The sequence below is a fragment of the Ochotona princeps genome, chromosome 6, assembly GCF_030435755.1.
Source record: "Ochotona princeps isolate mOchPri1 chromosome 6, mOchPri1.hap1, whole genome shotgun sequence".
NCBI lineage: Eukaryota > Metazoa > Chordata > Mammalia > Lagomorpha > Ochotonidae > Ochotona > Ochotona princeps.
Window position 1 is genome coordinate 39635793 of NC_080837.1, and position 18756 is coordinate 39654548.

General features: G+C 38.9%; 1 protein-coding gene across 1 annotated transcript in view; it reads right to left on the bottom strand.

Moving 5' to 3' along the window:
* The window catches only part of SPRED1 (sprouty related EVH1 domain containing 1), a 96739-nt gene that overhangs the window by 38322 nt on the left and 39661 nt on the right, over positions 1–18756 (bottom strand). The window contains exon 2 of the mRNA XM_058666095.1: positions 14099–14273. Within this exon, the coding sequence (XP_058522078.1) occupies positions 14099–14273 (175 nt within the window). The remainder of the gene's footprint in view (positions 1–14098; positions 14274–18756) is intronic.

Consider the following 18756-nt stretch of genomic DNA (forward strand, 5'->3'; position numbering starts at 1 on the left):
ACTAGACACAGTATTACCATAAAACCCAGCAAGTGCATATTGGACCTTTGCTCTCCAATAAATAAAATTCATGAGTAGAGAAAACATGCATGTTCATGGCAGCTTTATTTCTCATAGCCATGTATTAGAGACAAATAGATGTTATGAGCTTCAACGAGTCAACAGTTAACCAAACTGTCGTACACACCTATGACAAACTGCTATCAATAATAAAAATGAAGAAATCTGAAATGCTCAACAACCTGGATGCTCCCTCAGGAAAGTACACTGAATGAAAGAAGTCATCTTAAAACATGACTTATTTATGATTCTACTTTTACATTTTTGAAATGAAAAAAATTTCAGAAATAGTCAACAGAACAGATTAGTGGCTGTCCAATGAAAAGGAATTAAATATGGTTCCAAAAGAACAATAGGAGGTACAGAGTCTTGAGGTCATTGAACTGTTTTCATATTTTGACTCTGGCAGTAGATATATATGACACTGCAAAGATGTAAATATATGTAAAAATGAGGGCAAGTAAAATGGGGAATCAGAAGGAATTTAATTAATATACTTCTATGGTAGAAACTAAGGAAGAGAAATTGTTTTTCTATAACAATAAGTGGAAAAACACTCCTTCCTAAAAACATTAAAAGTAATTGCAGAAATAAGTGATAGCTAGTGCTAGCAGATATTAAATGCTACATAAAAGTCACAATAATTTCAACAGTTTCATCTATGAACTGAACAGGAAATGCTGTGGACTGCATGATAATTTCTACCATCAACATTTACAATAATGTCAAAAGCTCTAACCCCAAATGACCATATTTGCAGATCAGTTCTATGAGAAAGTGAAAAGGTCATAAAGATGGAGCACTATCTTTATGGCTGGTGCCCTAAAGAGAAGGAGACATCAGAGCTCCCTCTGAGGGCCACATGAGAGCACTCTGCAAGCCAGGGAGGGATCCTGTATCAAAACAGAAACACCAACACCTTGATCTTGCATTTCCCAGCTTGCAGAAGAGTGAGAAGATTCTTCCGTCTGTATTCTAAAAATTCTAAATTCCTTAAATTTTGTTAAGGAAGCCACGGCAGACCAAATCAGAAAATCTAGTACATAGAATATACTCCAACTGCAAGCCAATCAACTGAAAACACTGCGTATTCAAATTCTAACTTAGATTCTAATAAAATAAAAGTGGTGAGAGAATATTTAGAATCCTATCAATAACTGAAGGTCAAAGAGTATGGATTTTCATTTAACCTTGACAGTTTAACAGGTACTGGAATATAATGGAAAGGATGGGAAATATATTATAAAACATAACACTGTAAGATATAAAAGAATAAAATGAAGCCACAATGAACCTGTACACAGCAATATAAACCAGTATAAAGTATTAACTCAGTCACAAATGGAATGGCATTAGTTGAAAAAAAAAATAATTCAGTGATGAGGAAACGCAATCACAAAGGAAATGCTGAAGAAAAGCCAAAGCGTTAAGTTGAAGATACCTGAAAACAAGAAATAAAGGTCATCAAGAAGGTATCTGCTAAATCTTCATTATTATAAACCAATTTCCACAAGGCTCCAAAAACTGTTAATAGACAGGATTTTTTCCCAAGGAATGTTGGCAATGTTAAACAACTAACTTTGTTGTAAAACAACTTTTGGGAGAAAATCACAAACTTTGTCAAACAGAAACACACTAACAGCAAATCTGCTATCTTTGTAACTGACTAATCCAGGCGATTTTGGAGTGACTGAACATTTTTATGTTTAGCATTTCTCCCAATGCCAATTCTTCACACTAACATTGCTCTGATCCAAACTACCTTCTCTAGTCAAATTTTACAATTTTTCTATCTCTGACTTACCTGTGACAATAAAAAGAAAAACTATTCGTGTCATTGTTTCCTTGGAACTATCAAACTGTCTTAGCTATGTAATCTACCCCAATAAACTCATAATGTGCTGCCTTTATAGCTCCATTTTCATTCATGCAAAAGCAAAGAGTATTTCCTTAGATCAATGTACGGTGCTTTTGATGAATCATCAGAGTGGTAATTTAGTATGAAACAAAGACAAAAAGATAAAGATGAACAAGGTTAGAGGCCAGATCATACTCCTTTCTGTGTTGAGAGGAGGATATTTAATTGTCTTTAGGAAATGACTGGGGAACTTCCAGACCTATTAATATTTAAAAGGCAGAGTACAGAGAAAGTAAAAGAGAACCTTCATTCACTGGTTCATTTCCCAAATGGTTCCAACTTCTGGACTAGGGTAAGCCCAACCCAAGAATCTGAACTCCATCTGGGTCTTTCTTGTGGGTGGCAAGGGGCCAAACACTTGGACCATCCTTTGCTATTAAGCAAGGAACTGCACCTGAAGTGGAGCGGCTGGGATTTGAACTGGTAGTTTGATATGGTATGCATCACTCAGACGGTATGCCAGCATCACAGGCCTAATATGCTGCACTATAACATGGGCTCCAACTGCAGAATTTTAAAGAAATAGCAGACTCAAAACTTACAAAGTTTCTTACGGCTGACACAGAAAGGAGATATTAGGTAAAACTGGGCAATGCAAAATTTAGGAGGCATACAGCCCTGGGGGAGCGGCCCAGCCAGGCCAGACCTGAGAACGAGGACCCAGCATGCCAAGACCACCGCCAAAAGGCAGTGAGGGGGTCCCTGGCTTTGGGCGGCCTTTGCACCAAATGGTGCCAGGCTCTGGAGCTACGGAGTTTTTACGATCAGAAAAAGCTGTCCAGGGACACTCTTGAATAAGGCCAGCCTTTGTGTAGGTCAGAGATGAATTTCTGGTGATTCCCAGCAATAGTAAACATAAACACTAGGGCAAGAGTGGGACTGAGACATGAAGGTTTGAATGAGAGTACCCATAAGAACTATTAGAACCAGATTGAGTTACCAACCAAACCAAAACCCAGAAGCTCCAGTGGCCTAGTAGGGAAATAGTGGGCATCTTCCTCCTAGGTAACTACCCCTCTGATGAACACGAAACCAAGATAGGGGTGGGATTGCTAAACAGAAACGCATATGCCAGTATTTATCTGGGCTGGGTAGGGGGCTGGTCGGGTCGAGTTGGGCTTCAAAATGCATCAATAATTTCCAGAGTTTCATGAGAGGTGGGACAGACTGAACAAGACTGCGGTAATGTTTTTATGTCAGTCTGATTGCTCCCAAATAATCTCTTTCCACTAGTAGAATTCATCGCGTGCTCATGAAGCAGACGATGGCATCATTTTTCCCAAAAGACTTCTGTGTTTCCTTTTAATTAAGCATGTGTTGGTTACTCAGAGGCGCATTATTTTATCAGGGTGCTATACTCTGTTGTTGATGTTGTTGTTGTTGTTGTGATTGATGTGGCTGTTATGAACTGATGTCAATCCAGAAAACAGTAATATTATTTCAACCCCAAACAGCCTGTATCTCATGTAATAAGACATTGTGAAGTAACCAATGAACCAACAATCGATATGAGTCAGATTGCTTATGATCTACATTAAGAAATGTAAAACCTAATAAACTTGTAAGGCCCTATGATACTTGGAAATGGGGAGGGAGAGCAGAGAAATCTTGCACCACCCCAGTAGGAGTGAGGAAGACGGGAGAAGGATAACCCATCAGGATCATAACTGGTAACTCATGGATAGCAGACTCGAGTCAGCATTAGACAATAGCAAAACTACAAAGACATGTGGGGGGAATCAGGAGCAATCCTAACAACCTCTTAACAGGAGGTCATACGCATAGAGCAGTGGGGGACCCCAGAGTGGAGCAGGGGGACAGGAGGAGGCTTGTATCCCAACCCTGAAGACTCCTAGATCCTCACCAAGGACTTTCAGTACGACCACTGAGGACTACATCCCTACTGCAAGGAGACCACGGGGGAGGTCAGAGGCCAAGAACTCTGAGGTCACCCATCCCCATTTGGACCTACAATGTGGGATGGAAGAAGCCCAATTCGTGCCTTGCAGGATCCAGGGTCATCAGAACGACAACCAGGATCCCTGAGCAGCCCGCAGAAACAGAACAGTAAACTTCCTTCAGAACTAGGAAGAGGAGCTTTCTCTGGCCCTTGCCTGCTTCCAATTTTGGGTCCCCACCCTCTTTTGTAAGGACCATCAGGATCGCTCTAGAAACCCCTCATAACAAACAAACATATGAACAAACAAACTAGAATAGACAGAGAACAATTAGGAATGCTTAGAAACAGACAGGAAGCAGCCAGCTGGGATGCACTTATAACTCACTGGGTGGGACACAAAGATCAGTTACTCCTCTCTAGGGTGTTGAGGATTTCTCTGCACCCCTCCCAAAAACGTTCACCTAAACTGTTGACATTGGTCCTGTTAAAGTTATAGAGTTAGACTACCCGAATAACAACCAGGTTTAGCAAAATCATGTTTCAATGCTATAAAATGCTAAATACTAACACTGAAATAGACAAGAGACAGCTGAATAGCAATCTATAGCCATTTTAAGGTATATGGAACATGGTTGAATATAAACCAAAATTGAAATGTCTATGAGGAAGTCACAGGTTTCAGTCGAGAACCTGCATTTCCCTAGTAACATACTGGTTAATCAATACCACGCCAATTAATGCCATAATGTTGTAAACGGTTGTAAATATTATGTTGGGTTTTTTACTTGATTGGGATGATACTCTGCTGGTTCTACCTTCAGACCAGAGATGGTCTCACCAAGAAGCCATTGAACTTACCAGGACAATAAGATGCTGGACTTTATGATTGTCAAAACCTCCAATGAAAGAATCTCAACTGAATTTGAACTATGGAAATGCAACAAGGGGGAGCAATCTGCCGTGGGGGGGTGGAGGGTTTGGGGAGAGGCGGGGGGAAGTCCAGTGCATAAAATAAAAAATGTGTCATATAATGCAATGAAATAAATAAATAAATAAATTAGGAGGCATATTTCAGGTAAGAATAGAGAGGGGTAGAAATGAAAAGAATGAATAAAATCAAGAATCAAAGTGATTTTCTTGAATGAATTGAAGAATCACAAATAACAGTAGACTCACTTTAAAAGGGAGTATTAAAAGGAAATGTTGCAAGATGCAATTACATTGCTTTAGTATAAAGCAAAACAAAAATTCAGCCACATGTCTTCTGCTAAAACATAAATGAGAAACTTGTCAAAGAAGCAGGGAAGATCTAGGACAAATTAAAAATAGTAATGATAAAGGTACTAAATCCAGTCAGAATCTACTGAAATTAGGAGGAAACTGGAGACACAAAGTACTAGGGAAGGCATGATATTTACAGAGTAGTAGACAGGAATGTAAGAAACAGCAGGAAACTGTAAAATGTTTTAAATGGAACTGTTTTGGGTAACAACCACATCTAGGGAAGCAGTCTTCTGAAATGATAACCAAAAGGTCAAGACTCCAGGGAAAAGTAACCAACAATGTTGATGAAATTCAGATGTAGAAAAGTTGCTCAAGCCAACAGCTGAAAATGAAAGTTACAGCACGTTAATGTGACCAGAACACAGTATCAATACACAGATTTAATGTATGTGGGTAACAGTTTAATAGTCTATAAGGGAAACAGGAACAATCAAAACGCTGTTTAACTATCTTTACCTCTACTTACTCTCTTCCTAACTTCGTAATATTCTGGTGAGTAGAACTAGTAACTTGCAGGAGGCAAAATTATGAGGCAATGAGGGTGGGGGGGCTTAATCTGTAAAAACTGGTTAAAACAATTAGGTTTTTCAGTGCAGGAATACTTCCGCAGCAGAACTGAGGCTTCATAATGGCATGATTTATATATAGCATGTATAATATGACTTATTCACCCAGAAAATACATATTCTGGGGTCCGCATTGCAGCACAATGGCTTAAGCCACAGTATGCAGCACCAGTATTCCATATGGGCACTGGCTAGAGTCCTGGCTGCACCATTTCCAATCTAGCTTCCTTTCAATGTACCTGGGGAAAGCAGTGGATGACAGTCCAAGTCCTTGGGGCCTGCACTCACAAAGGAGACCAGGATGAACTACTGGCTCTTAGCTTCTGTGTAGCCCAGCCCTGACTGTTACAGACATTTGGGGAGTTAGCCAGTGGATGGAGATGTGTCTGCCTCTGCCTCTGTAACTCTGCCTTTTAAATATATAAATATTATGAAAAAGAAAAAAAATCCTAATTTTGTTTTGGAAGCCCCATTTATCTCTTTTCTTCTCCTTTTTAAAAAAAGATTTATTTAGTATTTTAAAGAGTTACAGAAAAAGAAAGGTCTTCTAATTGTTGGTTTGCTCCTCAGATGGATGAAATGGCTGGAGTGGGCTACATCAAATCCAGGAGCAAGCTTCTTCTAGGTCTCCCACATGGGCAGAAGGGGATTAAGAACTTAGGGCACTCGACTGCTTTTCCCAGACCATTAGCAAACTGCTGAATTGAAAGTGGAGCAGCCAGGACAAGACCCAGCACTTATATAGAATGTCAGCATTGCTGGTAGTGGCTTTATCCATTATGGCATAACGCCAGGCCCAGGAAATCCAATTTTAAAAATGTATTTCTTTTCTCACATTCTCTCAGCCTTTAGAATAGCAATATTTTATCTTTTTTAAAGTATTAATTATAAGGTAGAGTTACAGGTACGAAAGACAAAGAGACTTCTATCTGCTGGTTTACTTCCCAAATGCCAGCAAAGGCAAGGCCAGGAATTCCATCTCGGTTTTCCACACGGGCAGTGTTTGGGTCACTATGTGCTTCTTCCAAACAGCATTAACAGGAAGCTGAATTCAGAGCAGAAGCAGGAGGGGTCAGAGCCTGGTACTCTCCTACTGGCTGACAGCATCCTAACAGGTGGCTTAACCAGCTACAGCATGCCTGCTCCGGCAACTTTCTCAACTGGAAGTTTCCTGCTTCTTCTTTCTTCATTTCAAAATCACCCCTTTTCACTCTAAGTTTAGAATGGTAGTTATATTATAAGCCTACTTTCTCTCGTTGACATGGAGCATCTTAAGTAACTCAGGTGTCTTGAAACAATCCTTCATGTCTTCCTATTTGGTCTCCTCCATCTTTTATCATCTCATAAAGAACATGCTCTTAAAGAGCACAATTTTAATTAAACTTGTAAATTTACAGTATTTATCATCTACTAAATACGTCTAAGAAGAATTATCTTACATCTTTATGACAAAAATTGTTTGGAAGTAAATAAATATTTGCAATTCAGGTACTTGTTTAGAAACTAAAGGTATATGTTAATATTGTGAATTTACATATTACATACAAAACAGACAAAACAAACAACACAATCTATACATATGCTTTAATTTGATAAAATACAAGATAGAAGTATTACATTTAGGGCCCGGCGCAGTGGCCTAGTGGCTAAAGTCCTTGCCTTCAACACGCTGGGATCCCATATGGTCAGGTCATCAGTTCTAATCCTGGCGGCCCCATTTCCCATCCAGCTCCCTGCTTGTGGCCTGGGAAAGCAGTCGAGGACGGCCCAAAGCCTTGGGACCCTGCACCCGCGTGGAAGACCTAGAAGAGCTCCTGGCTCCTGGCTTCAGATCTGCACAGTACCGGCTGTTGCGCTCACTTGGGGAATGAATCATTGGACAGAAGATCTTTCTCTCTGTCTCTCCTTCTCTCTGTATATCCGACTTTGCAAAAAAAAAATAAATAAATCTTTAAAAAAAGAAGCAGTATTACATTTACACATAAGATTACTGTTTCTGATGAAAACAATATGTAAAAGAGAAAGTTTATACTGTGAGGGATATGTAAATTCTGTGTAAAGACTACCTATTTATACAAAGCAATTAAATTTTAGCAAGAATGAAATTTTACTAAATGTAGTGTAAATCAAACTGAATCAAAACTAAATCAAATTAGTAAAACTTTCATAAAAAATTCTTTAAAACACGTGTTCTTTGGGGACAGCAATGTGGTGTACTGGTTGTTCTGTTGTGTGCTAAGCAGTCCCGACTGCTCCACATCCCATTCAGCTCCCTGTTAATGTGCCTGGGAGAGCAAAGGAGGTTGAGGGTCCCTGCACCACATGGGAAATTAGGATGAAGCTCCTGGTTGATGGCTATGGGCTAACCCCTCCCCATCCTTTAAGGTTATCTGGGGAATAAAGTAACAGATGGATGATCTCTCTGACTTCCAAATAAATAAATAAACCTTAGGAAAAAAATGTGCTACAAGGACAAACTATTTGTGTGAAAAGTCTGAAGGAAAAAAAAAATTCAGAGCTTATAAACATACTGAAGGAAATGGATAAAACAAGCTTGTTCTAAGAATTGTTCTCCAAGACCATCCCCGTCTTGTTCTTACACTCTTGACAAGGACCCAAAGTGCCTGCAGGAAGGCAGTACTTTCATTTTCTCGGGCTATAACACCAAAGCCCAGTGTTTCAAATTCTTCCTCTATCACGAATAAACCATGAAAGCCAATTATGTTCCCAACCTTTTTTCCTCAGGCACACACAGACAAAGAACATTTTACAAAGCAACTAATCTGGAAGCTCCCAATACCTTAACCCATTCAGGGCAAAAAAGGTTGGGAGTCTAACTTGGGGTAGCATACTGTTAAGGCAGGAAATAAAACTCTCCTCTCCACTGCAGATATCACAAAGAGCAGCACTTTATAGGCAAGCATCGTAGGAAATAACTTTTTCAGTTGTTGTTAAATATTTTGAATTTTATGCTACAATTTGTAGAGACTGGGATTCCATCCGCACAATATCCCACCCCCAGACTGATTTTCCCCACGTTACTACAATAGTATAGTCCCTCATAAACAGTCATGACTTCATCAGTCTGGAAATAGCCATTTTTGATCACCTGTATTAAGAGAACGAATGAATGAATAATGGACCTAATTATTCAAACTAATGCCTTATAAAAGTCCTGGACTCTCTGTGCCCTGTTTCTCACTTCAAAACAAGAAATCAACAGAGAGATACAGACATCTCTTACTATCTGAGGACTGTTTGCAGGGACATTCATGTCTAACAAAATTCAAGGATGTTCAAGTCCCTTACAAAGATCATCTATGGGGCCCGGCGGCGTGGTCTAGCGGCTAAAGTCCTCGCCTTGAAAGCCCCGGGATCCCATATGGGCGCCGGTTCTAATCCCGGCAGCTCCACTTCCCATCCAGCTCCCTGCTTGTGGCCTGGGAAAGCAGTTGAGGACGGCCCAATGCTTTGGGACACTGCACCCGCGTGGGAGACCCGGAAGAGGTTCCAGGTTCCCGGCTTTGGATCGGCGCGCATCGGCCCATTGCGGCTCACTTGGGGAGTGAATCATCGGACGGAAGATCTTCCTCTCTGTCTCTCCTCCTCTGTGTATATCTGGCTGTAATAAAATGAATAAATCTTAAAAAAAAAACAAACAAATGAAAAAAAAAACCAAAAAGATCATCTATGGATCACTCATAGTATCTTACACACGTAAGCTGTCATTTGTATTGTTTAGGGTTAATAACAAGAGAAATGGTCTGTACATGCTTCTACACACCTACATTTTTGGAACACTTTGAATCCCTGCTGATATAATCAGTAGATGTGGAAGGCACTCTAATGGAGGGCTGAGTATATATAACTCATTGGATATGTAACAAAACTTATTTTTGGTGAAGACGACTCTAAGTCAAGGCTACTAAATTCTATTGCCAAAGTGTTTCCCTCATCATAAAGAAAAGCCACTTTTCTTCACTGTTATCAGTATTGGGACTTGTAAATATCACTTAAAATATTGTCCAGTATTCTTCATCTGCCACACAAATGGCCTACATGTATCTTCTTACTCTACATATTATTTAACAGACAGGAGTGGGCACTTGGCCAAATTATTAAACTGTTTATGATGCCTGAGTCTACCACTAACTCTGGTTCCTGACTTCAGCTGCTTGCTAATGCAGGCCTTGGGAAGCAGCAATCATCTAGGTAAATCCCTGCCAAAGATCTGGATGGAGTCCTTGACTTCTGGCATCAGCCTGGCACCACCCTGCACAGTCACTGTCACTGCAAGCATTTAAGAGTGCATCAGGAAATGAGAGCTGGCTTGCTCACACTCTCTCAAATGAAAAAAAAAAAAAAAAAAAAAAGGCAGTTCTACAAGTTTATCCACAAGGTATGATATGAGAGACAAAAATCACACTACTTCTGGAATTAAGAAGGAAATTCTAAAATGTGATCCACAACCAAAATAGCTATAGGAATTTTTAGCAACTATCATCTACATTTAACTATTATACAGAGTCAGCAGTTAAAAGAAACCTAGCACTCAATTGTTAAGACTTCGGATTTATCTTTCTCAAAAACAAACAAACAAACAAAAAAAACCCCAAAAAACAAAAAACAAGAAATTGGAAACTTGAAAAAAAATGGATTGAAAAATAGTCGGTAAGAATACCTATGAAAATGTACATTAATGGGTCTAAAGTTCAGAAAGAACACATACATTTCAATTCTAATACTATCTTCTTCAGAATTAGACTTGCTCCAAAATCTATTACCCATATGAATGAATTTGCTTGGTTCAGTATCGCTGTATCATTTTCCAATGATATCCTCTAACTTTGATCATACAAATGCCCACAATCTAGAATGTTTTACTACAATGCTAAATCCTCTAAGAAATACAGAAATTCTTCTTTAAGCTTACACCATAATGCTTTGTGTGTCCCTGCTAAGCTTCTACAAGGAGAACTTAAAGCAAAGATGTTCTGACTCCTGATCCATACATCTAATCAGAGGCACTTCCTTTTCCCATATCATGATTTGACACCTTGCTGCAGGGATTACATTTGTGCTCTTCTGAATTGCAAGTTTACTTCCGGTGCATTACGGTGAAGTCACATTTGGAATAGTCATCTAATGGACTACCCTGAGCTTCTGGCCTGCCTTACTCCAACTTTAAGCAAACTGTCAATGTATTAATTTATTCAATATCTTATTTAATGATTATTTCCCCCTGCGTTTCACATCAGGAACATCCCTGTCTTATTCTTACTTTTTTAGTAAGCATTTTTATCCAACATTTACTCAACAAGTGACTTCTTTCTTCTCCTTTTCTATTTTTACTACTAAAAAGAAGTGTCACTATTAACATCTTAGATTTTTTATTCAGTTTCTACAATCTACAACTTCTTCTTCAACAAAACCACTCTAGTTCTTATTATCTTAAAGCATTAGATTACAGGAAAGTCACCAAAGACCCTTTTTCAGATGTCTCCAAACTTTAGTATATGCCAGAGAGCATTTTGATGAAAGCCACAGCCGCCTTTAAATGTTTTTATTTTTTTAAGAATGACATGTTAAATTTATATTTTACTTAAACTGGGGTTTCCCACAATACTAAAAAGCGCATTCTAGTTAACTGATATACACGGTACAATGTGTGCAACACAGGAGTGAATAACACTCACAAAACATTAGAACTGGGCCAGGTGCAATAGCCTAGTGGCTAAAGTCTTTACCTTGTACATGCTGGGATTCCCATATGGGCGCCAGTTAAAGTCTTGGCAGCCCTGCTTCCCATCCAGCTCCCTGCTTGTGACCTGTGAGAGCAGCTGAGGACAACCCAAAGCCTTGGGACCCTGCATTCATGTGGGAGACACAGAATCTTCAGGCTCCTGGCTTTCGATCAGTACAATCCGGCTGTTGCAGCTGCTTGGGGAGTGAATCAACAGATGGAAGATCTTCCTCTTTATGTCTCTCCTCCTCTCTATATATCTGACTTTCCAATTAAAAAAATAAGAACAACACTAGAGCTAAAAGCTTTTCAGCTGATTTGGGATAGCTCTCCTTTTGGGTGAGGAAGAAATGGGGACAGAGATAACTGTAATAACTGAAATGGGGATAAGCATGTGGCTCAGCAGTTAAGATGTCTGTATCTGACGTCAGGGGCCCTGTAACCAGTGTCCTACTCCAGCATATCCTAGGAGGCTGCAGGTGGTACACTTTGATCCCTGTCACCCACCTGGGAGACTCAGAGTACAGGGATGCTCACTTCACACTGGCACATGCATGGCTGGTGCCTCTATCTGTGGCACAGCAAGCAGATGAAAGATCGTTTTCTTAATCTCTCTATCTCTCCCTGTCACTCTGCTTTCCAAATAACTAAATTCAAAATTTTGGTGGGAACTGCAGGAAGTAAGGAAGGATGCACAGAAGCATCAATAAGCTCCTAAATCTGTATTAGGATAGAGATGAAATCAGTCCACTTGATACAAATAATTTTAAAAATTGTAACCAAAAAAAAGTTTAAAGCCTAAAAAATTCTCTGAAATTAGTTACTAGCTTAAAAGAAACAAGTAACCAAGACCAAACACTAAAGTAGCGCAGGCAGCACTGTGGCAGTGGTAAGTCATGTCTTACGACGGCCACTTCCCTAGTCACAATGCCAGTTCAAGTACCACTGGCTCTACTTTTAATCTCCCTTTCTGCTGATATGCCTGGAAGGCAGTAGATGACAGCCCAAATACTTAGGTTCCCATCACCCACATGGGAGACCCAGAAGGAGTTCTTGCCTACTGGCTTCAGACTGAGCAGGACTAGCTGTCATGGAACTCTGGGAAGCAAGCCAACAGGTGGAACAGCATCTCCATCTTTCAAATAATAAATAAATAAATAACATCTTTTTTTTTAAAATAAAGAAAGTTGTACCCAAAATATTCACATCAAAAGAATTATTCAGAATTTAAAACACCCCCTTCCCCTTCCTCCCAGCGGACAGAGAAAAAAAAAAAAGAACTATTACATTTGCCCCATTCGGCTTCCTCTACACCTCAACCCTCCACAGCCTAGAACGAGGTCCACATGAACATGCATTCCTCTCCATTGCGCAACAATATTACAAATAAAATGAAAAATTTAAAACATATTTCTAAGATAAATAAAATAAATGTTAAATAGGTTCATAAACAGTTCCAGAAATAAGCATTTAAAGGAACTTACTTATTTTCAAGGGTCTTACAGATTTTTATTTTGCTTGTAAATGCAATTTAGCTCTTCAGTTGTGACAGTTATTTTGGGTTCAATTATTTAAAGAAGAAAGAATTTTTCAAACTAAATGAAAGAAACAAATAACTAACAGTATTAGAAGATGTGTCCAGATTAATTTGTCACTTGGTAGGCTTACAGTCCTACAGTAAGTAGTACAGTATGAAAACTGAACACAAGAGAACTTGACAGCATAGAAGTCTCAGACAGGGCTCCATCTTTCAGAGGCCAAATACTTCCCATCTCTGTTGCGACTGTTTCAATTCTATCACAACAGTGAGACAGCAGACATAGACCAAAACATAAATAAACGCCCTTGGCTAGGTTCCGATAAAATTTTACTAATAAACACTGCAATTTATATTTTATTATAAATTTTCATATTTCGATTTGTATTACATTATAACTTTTATGTGTCAAAACTTTTTCAATCATTTAAAATATAAAAACCATTCACAGCTCACTGGCAAACCTGAGTTTGGCCTACAGATTACAATCCTAGCCTAAGGAATAGTGGGAGAAGACAAGCAGATACAGTTGAGTGACCATTAACCAATGCTCCCACATTAAACCTAACAGAAGGTCTGGCACTGTGTTACTGTGGTTAACCTGCTAGGTTCTGCTTCAACTTCTGGCTGCGCTCCACTTTCGATCCAGCTCCCTGTTGATGTACCTAGGAAATCAGTGGAAGATGGACCAAGGGCTTGGGCCCGTGTATCCACGTGGGAGACTTGGAAGAAACTCCTGGCTTTGGCCTGTCTTAGCCCTGGCCAATGCAGTCATCTGGAGAACGAACCTCTCTTTGTCTCTCCCTTTTCTCTGTGTAAACTCTGCCTTTCAAATAAAAAATAATTCTTTACAAAATAAACAAAGAATAAATGAAAAAGAAGCAAACTTCTCAACCCTCAGAGGCCCCATACTGAAAAAAAATTACTATATTTCACTATCTTTAACATAAAATAACTTTAAAAGTAAAATTACTAATTCATGGGCAAAAATAATTCTCATAAAGAAAAACACACATAAACAATTTCAAACAGGTAATCTACATCATATAAAGTATCCCAAAATTATAGCAATAGACATGTAATTCATTACCATTTTGTCCCTGAGTCGTTCTCCACGGATAACAAAGTCAGCACAGCCATTCTCTTCCTGCTGAGGGACTCGGTAGACACTGACGCTGCTTAGTCCACTCCCTCCCAGTGGTAACCAGCCACCACTCGAGTCATCTCGGGTCATCACCACAGCTCGCACTCGTGCATAACTATTACTAAAACAGATAAAAAGATCATGAGTTAATTTTCCATAAACAAAAACATGAAATTATCAGTGTTGAGAAACCAAAGACCAGTATTAGTTACATACAGCATTAAAGTGTTTACTACTTTTATGATAGTACACAGAAAGCAATCTACCTGAAAGACATAAAAACCCATAAACTAATAAACCTACGGGCTATGTTTTATTTTGATGATTAATCTCAAAATAAAAGATTACAGACCTTTTACTTCAATTCATGTTCTCAGGAGTTCAAGCACATCTAACTACCAGCAAATGAGTTGTCAAAGAACCCAAAGACAAAAATGATCAAACTACAGACGTCACCGCCAAACCTGTCAGTTAGTGTTGTTGCACTATTATAACTGCTCCTGTATTTTAGTATGCTTAAGTGAGGCATCTGTAAGTTCTAACAGTTCAGGAATAAATAAATCACTGAAATAAGTATACTTAGATGAGACACCACTTTTTTACCCCTACCAACTGGGAATATAAATCGTTCTAAAAGGCCCCACCTCTACTAACACTTCAGACACTGGATTTCCAAAGTTCAAAACTGTAAGAAATAAATTTCTACTGTTTACCAGCTCTCCTGCTTGTACTACTTTATCAGAGTAGCCCAGATGCACTAAGACACATAAATAAGATATCATACATATAAATAAGATATAACCAACATAATAAATAGGATACAGAATAATTTCATCACTTAAGAAAATCCCCTTATGCCTTTCTTATCAGAAATTCACTGATTCTTTTAAGAAGATTTATTTTTATTGGAAATACAGAAATCCGATTTACAGAGAGAAGGACTTCAAATGGCTTCAACTGCTGGAACTGAGTCAAATCAAAGCCAGGAGCCAGGAGCTTCTTTCAGGTCTCCCATATGTGTGCAGGGTCCTAAGGCTTTGAGGTCATCCTCCTCTGCTTTTCTAGGCCGCGAGCAGGGAGCTGGATTTTAAGGGGAATAGCCAGGGCAGGAACCAGCACCCATCTGGAATCCTGGTGTTTGCAAGGTGAGGATTTAGCCATTGAGGCACCAAGCTGGGCCCTAAATTTGCTGATTTTTAATACATAGGTTAGTTTTGTTTGGGCCCTCATACAAACACAATCAAACAGAACCACCACTTGTGCTCTCTTTTTCCATATACTTTGTCATCCTGAATATCAAAAGCTTTCCTCTCTTAAAAACCATACTCCTCCAACTGAAAAACATTCATCTCAATTTATTGATTATGTTGATGAGTATCCTAACTGTTGGCTACTGTCATAATCATTTTCACACAATTAATTCTCTTTATAGACATTATGTTTTCACTTCTCTTAGGAGGGGTCATTGGATAGGAAAATATCAACTATGTAAGAAACTGTTCCTCAAAGTAGTTTTATTGCCACACATTTCCATCAGTACACCATGACAGCTTCAGTTATTCTACAAACCTGTTAGCACTTAATGTTTCTGGTTACCACAGGTAAGTGGTGATATTTCACTGTGGTTTTAAATAATAGTTCTCTGATGATACATGATGCCATACATCTTTGCATGAGCTCACCAGCTATTTGTTTATCTTCTTTTTAACAGCACTGTGCCCTCTTATTGCAGGAGGCAGAAAGAGACACTCTTTTCCTCTGCCAAGCCTTTTATAACAGTTACTCAAGAATTGGTAGGGGTTCTGCCACAATCATCTCAAGTCTAAAATGCCATACCTCCTCCCAACATTGCTGCAATGAGGATTAAATTTCAAAATGATTGTGAGGGAACAAGAATTCTGAAACCACAGTAATTACTGATGTAGAAGTCCAGGTAAGAGTAACAATGGGATGGACTAGACAATAATAATATACTCAGGACTACTGATCTGGCACATTTCTTGAGGGACAAGTGAGAAGTATTGCTGATGAGACTGTACCTATAAGGCAAGTGTTCCATATTACGTAAAATTAAAGTAACCATGAGCATCGTTTTCTATAAATTTTAACAGGCATTTCAACAGCTACACAGCCAAGGAAAATGACCAAATACAAAAAATAAATTTTGCCTCAGCTGTACCGATCCATGTAGTTTCTTTCAAAATAATAATACTATTTATGTAAAAGAACAAACTGAAAAGTTATACTATCATATTTTTATAGATGAGTGTGTGTGATGGATGCATATTCAAACTTGTCAACTGCTCAAAGTAGTTCATCATTAAAAGACAGGTTAGAAATTCTTATGGGCCCTAATGGCTTTAACCAACATGAAATTCGAAGTGCACTTGGCCTAAAGGGGTCTTCTGTCTCATTTATCTCTTGTAGAACTCTCTTGATTTGTGAATGTCAAATATATTACACACATACCCATTTGATATTTAAGTTGAATGTCCAGGTTTAGAAAATTTGTTAACCATTTCCTGCTTATCATGCTCATTTAACAAAAAAAGGTCAAATTTAGACCTGGCGTGGTAGCCTAGCAGGTAAAGTCCACACCTTACACATGCCAGGATCCCACATGGGTGCTGGTTCTAACCCCTACAGCCCCACTTCCCATCCAGCTCCTTGGTTGTAGCATGGGAAAGCAGTCAAAGACAGTCCAAAGCCTGTACCTGTGTGGGGAGACCCGGAAGAGGATCTGGGTTCCGGGCTTTGAATCAGCCTAGCTCAGGCCATTTCAACTGCTTGGGGAGTGAATCAGCAGATGGAAGATTTTTTTCTCTGTCTCTCCTACTCTCTGCATAGCTGACTCTCCAATAAAAATAAATAAATCTTTAACCCCAATCCTCTACAAACTCTTCAAAACAATAGAAAAGGAAGCAAACCTTCCAAACTCATTCTATGAAGCCAACATTACCTTTACCCCAAAACCAGAGAACCAACACAGAAGGAAAACTACAGACCTATCTCTTTGATGAACATTGATGCTAAGATTCTCAACAAAATCCTAGCCAACAGAATTCAAAAACACATCAGACAGATCATTCATCCAGATCAAGTAGGATTCATCCCTGGAATGCAGGGATGGTTCAACATCCAGAAATCCATAAATGTGATACACCACATCCAAAAACTGAAAAACAAGAATTACATGATAGTATCAATAGACGCAGAAAAAGCTTTTGACAAAATCCAACACCACTTCCTGCTAAAAACCCTAACCAAGGTAGGCATAGATGGAAAAATCCACAACATAATCAAAGCAATATATGAAAAACCCAACGCCAGCATCATACTGAATGGAGAAAAACTGGAACCCTTCCCACTGAGATCTGGAACAAGACAGGGATGTCCACTTTCTCCACTACTATTCAACATAGTCCTAGAGGTACTCGCTGAGGCCATAAGACAAGAAAAAGAAATCAGAGGAATCCAAATGGGACACGAAGAAGTCAAGCTTTCACTATACGCAGATGACATGATTTTTTTGGTAGAAGAGCCAAGAGACTCAATACAGAGACTGCAAAGTTCAAATTTTTAAAAATCCTAAAAGTTTTGCAGTGAAGCTCCTTAGAGAAATTTTCCTCTCTAACCATTCACTGGGGAATTCCTTGACACACAAAACAAAGAGTGCTTGGGTCCCTAGCATTCATGCAGGAGACTGGGAATAAGCTCCTGGATTTGATCTGGACTAGTCCTGGCCAATGTGACCATCTGGGGACTAAACTAGTGGATTGAAGATCTCTCATCTCTTTTCACTCTACCTTTCTAATAAATGACTCTTTAAAAGACAGAGAGAGATGAGAAGATCACAGTCAACAGAACTAATAAAAGTTCAGGACAAGAAAAAGGTTAGAATGAAATGCAAGAAATTTAAAAGTAACTCTTAAAGCAGGAAAAGGACCCAAGATCCAAAGGTCATTAAAACACAAAATAAACTCAATCAGGTTCAATGCACTCCTAAACCAGCAAGAAACACCATAAAGTCTTAGTAAAACAAAAAAGCAGAGTATGTACATATTCAGTTTTTTTATTTACACCATGACTGCCAGATACCAGTGGCTGAAAACAACAAAAGTTTATATAGCTCTATTAAACTGGAAGCTCAAAGAGTTTTTGTGGACTAAAATCACAGAGTCAACACTACTGCCTTACAACAAATTCTAGAAGAGAATCACTTTCTTTGCCTCTCCACGTATTAGAAGCCATCAGTACACTAAAACAAGTAAATACCTTTTTCTGTTGATTTATTATCTGTTGTTTAGTATTTGCACTATGCAGGAATATGTTTAACATAATTGGGTTTAGGCCCATGGCAATGGCTCATGCTCTTCTACTGCCTTCAAAGGCAAAATTCTGCTTTTGTTTGTAGTCACATGTTAATTTGACCATAGTCTCACAATCAAGAAAACCTTTCCACTATTAAGAACTCATAAGACAACACTGGACCTATCCAGATAATCTCCCCATATCAAACTTCATAACCATAGCAACACTTACAAAATCCTAGAATATTTTCAGAGTTCGGAATTAGATCAAGGTTGTCCTTGAGGGGATGGAAA